This window comes from Macrobrachium nipponense, chromosome 43 (assembly GCF_015104395.2).
Source record: "Macrobrachium nipponense isolate FS-2020 chromosome 43, ASM1510439v2, whole genome shotgun sequence".
In the NCBI taxonomy this organism is placed as follows: domain Eukaryota; kingdom Metazoa; phylum Arthropoda; class Malacostraca; order Decapoda; family Palaemonidae; genus Macrobrachium; species Macrobrachium nipponense.
The window spans coordinates 36217285-36222297 of record NC_061104.1 but is presented as its reverse complement, the minus strand read 5'-3'; the positions used below and the strand labels follow the sequence as shown (position 1 = coordinate 36222297).

Here is a 5013-nt window from a genome sequence, read left to right as displayed (position 1 = left end):
TACATCTCTGGATGATCTTTAGGTTAATATTTTCGTATATTTTCTATTTATAGTTTTACTTTCTTACTATTTAGGAGACTGATACCTGAAGGTTCCTCTGGTGGTGATGATATAGATAGCTGACTGCCTGCAGTTCGGTATTCTGTGTTATTTGCTTTTTTTCGATGATTAAATAATAAATATTCCCCTTCCTTTATCATTTCTATCTGTGATCTGGTGTATTTCCATTCTTGCAGCTGCTGACACCTTCTGTTTCCCGGAATTGAGGGTCCGTATTGGTCTGAATAACCCAACACTCCTCTCGCTTCTTACTTTGATCACATTCCAGGAATAAAGTTCCTCTGCTCCAGATAATAGTCGGATTTCAGTAGAAAGTATTGTATATTTATATTCCCATACTATTCACGGAAACATATTCATAAATAGACCTGAAATATATATTTCATTAATTAAAGAAAAACTAGTTTCATCGTTAATCAACAAGTCTTGCATTGTTAGTGTACTGAATGTTGATTGATCTGTTGTCTTATTTATGAGCTGGTCCAGCTCTGGCCACTTTGTTCTGCAGAACGTGATGTCTGTGACAGACATTGTAACATATATTGCACATGTGCAGTCTGTCATTTTATTGTCTTTATGTTTGCTTTAAGAGCATTTTTTGCGTGGATCTGACCATTGAAACAACACAGATTATCTATTGGTAATTCTATAAAGTTGTGTCTTCGCCTCTATCTGGCTTCAGCAAGTCTATTATCAGACGCCATTTCTTCTCTCAACTCTACACAATTGGAGTTCCAAGACCTTAAAATAAAGCCCCCTTGTTCCATCCTATCATTAGCTTGCTTATACAAATTTTTCATTTCATCAATGTTGTTACCAGTTACAAGAGGATTGTCTACATAAAAGTTATTAGTTAATATTTCTTTACACTTATCATCAGGATAACTTTCTGCGTGATGTTTCATAACAAAATTTAATATAAAAGGTGAAGAAGTGTAACCAAAAACTATTGTTTTGTAGCGATAAGATACTAATTTATTTCCCCGTTTCCAAAAGAAACAAAATCTATTTTTGTCCACTTCATTTTTTAATTTAATCATCAAAAAAGCTTGTTTGACGTCACTCAACATTACATATTTATTAGTTCTAAAGTAAAAGAGCAATTTCAGTATTGAGCCCATTAAATCTATCCCAGGATAAGCTGCTTCATTAAGTGAAGGCAATTCCCTGTAAGTTTTTAAAGAACAGTTAAATACTGGCCTGATTTTTGTGGTAACTTGCTCTTCTAATTTTATAACTGGTCTATGGGGAATCCATATATACTTATGATAGTCAGAAGGACTTACTTTAATTTCCTCGATTATACTATCCTCGAGTTGTTTATCAAAAACTTCCTGGTATTTGTCAATGAGACCCTTTTTACCAAGATACTCTACTGTTCTGTCTAATACCTTAAGTGAAACAAAATGATTAGATGGGACGCTGTCAATTTTATCAGTATACCAGGGCAATTCTACATGATAAAATCCATTATCAAAAGAGATCCCCTCTCTAAATCTGTCAATTTGTTCTTTATCAAAGGAGACCAATTCTTTTTCACACTTTTTTATTCCCAAGGATTCAAGACTAAAAAGGTGTTCGAGTCCATTGTCTACCTCACTGTCTTCTAATATATGTTCTAATGGATTGAAATAAGATTTTAGAGGATCCATTACTAAATTTACCACGCTTTTTGTCTTAACATTCAGTGTTTTCTTATTAACCATGGAGTCCATAACAGCTCTACTCTCTGCCTCATCCAAAAAGTTGAACACATTATCTACAGGAGCTACTCTATTATTTACGACTAAACAAGCTCCACCCAACATTTTAGTCCAAGTTACCGAAGGTAAAAACTGAATGATATCTATTCCTAACAACATGTCAACCTTCATACTTTCATGGTTTCTGTGGTCACAAAAAGTCTCATCCAATAAAGCAATATTATTTTCTTTAAATTTATTTATTATATTTGATTTCATGCCAGGCACTTCAAAGTTTATATTGAGCGATTTGTCAACTAATAAAGGTATGAATATTAAATTATTGTTTATATTTATTCCAGTAGACATTTGCTTGAAGCCCTTAGTTTCTTGCCCTATATATGTGCTTACATCACATTCCAAAGCATACAACGCCTCTACATCCTGACAAAGATCTTTAGCTGCAGATTCGGAAATATATGACCGCTGACTGCCAGTGTCAAACAAACATCTGACTTTCCTAGCCTTTTTGCCATTTCTTAAATACAAAGTCATAGTGGGTAAAATGTGAGACGCATCAAAACTTCTTTGAGCAAAACATAAGCTTACGTTAGTTTTAGTAGTTAGTTCGGCTTTATTCAAAGAAGGGCACAATGGAGTTATGTGTTCCCTCTTTCTACACAACAGACATTCAAACCTTAACTTATTTTGTTTCCCGTAACATTCATTGTCTTCGTGCCCTGAACCAGCGCATCTAGTGCATAGTGAAAGTTCCCTCAGTCTGGCCAATTTATCATTATAATTATTAAAGTTAACACATTTTCCCAAAGTATGGCCTTCAGCTGCACACAATTTACAAATTAACTTAGTTACTTTATTTGCAAATTTAAAATTTTGAATCTTACTTACACCTACCTTATTTTCTTTAGGTTTAAATGAACTGCTAAGACTAGGTTTACTAGAGGTTTTAGTGAGGGTCTTTTTTCTATTGGAAATAGTTTTAGATAAAGTTTTGATAATTTAATTATAATTAGAAAGAATGTCAGATATATTAGGATAATTGGTATTTAATTTGTGAACCAATTCTCTCTTTACTGGTATGGGGAGTTTATTAAATACTATATAACTCACAAATTTGTGCCCAGAGGACCCCACTTCCAATAAATCAATATTATGTTCTTTCAACTCATGCAGATAGGATTTGATTTCGTTGAGGTAAACTTTCACCGACGAGAATTCTTGATCACATTCACACACTTGGTGCAGCACTCAAAATGTTCTTAAAAGTCTCGTCAACAATATAATTTACGTCAAGGAATTCTTCTTTTAACATTTCAACTGCCAAGTGGTAGTTACGGTCAGAAATAGTCAAATGCTTAACTACCTTCAAGGCATAGCCCCTAAGGTACCCATGTAAATATATTTGTTTGGCAGAATCTGACAGATTTTTTCTGGACCCAATGACATTATTAAATTGATTAAGAAATGAATTGAAAGCAAATTTATCTTTCTCCTCTCCACTAAAGATTCCACATTCTAAAGGAGGGGGTTTCCCATCAGACATATTCATTCTAGACATCATTTCTAAAACTTTATCGGCAGATAAGTTGCTAGAAGCCCCACTTAACTCACTTATGAATTGTTCATATTGGTCGAGCTCTATACTAACCTGAATGCTATATTCTGCCTGACTATCTAACTCCTCATTATAATATTGTTCATCACTGTTCATTATTTCATGTGTCTCCAAAACATTATTAATTTTTTCATCAAAGTGTTTAACCTGCTCGATCTCTTTTTCGATTTCAGTTATTTGAGTCTTACAAAAGGAAGAAGTCAATTTATTATCACCATGAAGCTCCGTTAGCTTCTTTAAGTAAATAGTTACCTTCCGTTTGTGTATTCCCCGCATCCTCCTCAAGGATGATATAATATTCATAGGGTTAACAAACTCTTCCTCTTTATCAGACATAATTAACTAATTATACTCGATAGATTTAGTATCAATAGCCTGCAAATATTTAAAAGATAACACCCCACCTAAAGTTATCGATGCTTACGGGTTACCTAGTACATAATATATGAAATAGATTATAATACATAATATAAGTTACTAATTACGTCGCACTTGAGTTCCATATTGGTTACCATTCGAAATACCGAGCGACAGTTAGCCAGTTAGCCGTTTCTAAAAAATCACTTACTTCACCGAACGATAAACACATATTTACCTCCGAAATATTATATGGAATACACGACAATTTTGGAATTATATTGGAATTTATTTTTATTTCAATCTTACTTATATTTAATAAACAAAACAATTATTCAACAACCAAAACAACTTACATTAAAGAGTAGATCCACTAATAAAACTTTGTGACATTGTCGTACATTACCTCTTTCCCTAGACATGGCCAAAGATACATAATAATGTAAAGCACTTATCACAAATGTTGACGCATTCCAAAATTGTCGTTGTCTTGGAGTTAGAACGTTCAGTTTTGTTCTGGGTTAATTTCCTATTACAATGTAGATGCCGGCCTTGCTAATGAGAAACTCTTACTGTAACTGTTCGCCGTGGCTGTGGTAACCTCCGAGGTAATTTACTTCTTACCTTTGACAGGTACATATTACGCACGCGCGAACTTAAGACCTATTAGGCAATTACTAGTTTAAGTAATAATTTATAAAAGTTTAATTTTATTATTCATTTTACTTATCATTAACGCTAATAGTTACTATACTAAGTAGCATTAAGTTATTTACTTTTAACTTAATGCTGTGGTAACCTCCGAGGTAATTTACTTCTTACCTTTGACAGGTACATATTACGCACGCGCGAACTTAAGACCTATTAGGCAATTACTAGTTTAAGTAATTTAATTCATAAGTTTAATTTTATTATTCATTTTACTTATCATTAACGCTAATAGTTACTATACTAAGTAGCATTAAGTTATTTACTTTTAACTTATTAAGAAAAATAGAAAGCTTCGAGTGAAGCTAACGACCGAATGGCTATTCCCCACAGTCGGACACAAATATCAATCCTTTCTGATTTCTAATAATAGCATAGTTGAATGTTATTACAGATATCTGTAATATATATATATATATATATATATATATATATATATATATATATATATATATATGGGTGCGTGTGTATGTATGCAAGCATACATACATACGTTTAACATAATACACATATATCACAACTGATGATGCAAAGTCAATTCTTACTTTACCTTATCCACAGTAGAATTTG

The 5013-nt window shown here is 32.8% G+C and overlaps 1 protein-coding gene across 1 annotated transcript; it reads right to left on the bottom strand.

Annotated features, from left to right (window-relative positions):
• Positions 1–728: 728 nt before the first annotated feature.
• LOC135213882 (uncharacterized) lies at positions 729–1868 on the bottom strand. The gene has a single exon (XM_064247981.1). It carries the CDS (start codon positions 1866–1868, stop codon positions 729–731), a length of 1140 nt encoding a protein of 379 aa, XP_064104051.1.
• Between the last annotated feature and the right edge of the window lie 3145 nt (positions 1869–5013).

What these genes read in the sequence shown, in the direction of transcription:
- LOC135213882 (XM_064247981.1), bottom strand. Translation starts at nt 1,868, where the DNA reads ATGTTGGGTGGAGCTTGTTTAGTCGTAAATAATAGAGTAGCTCCTGTA.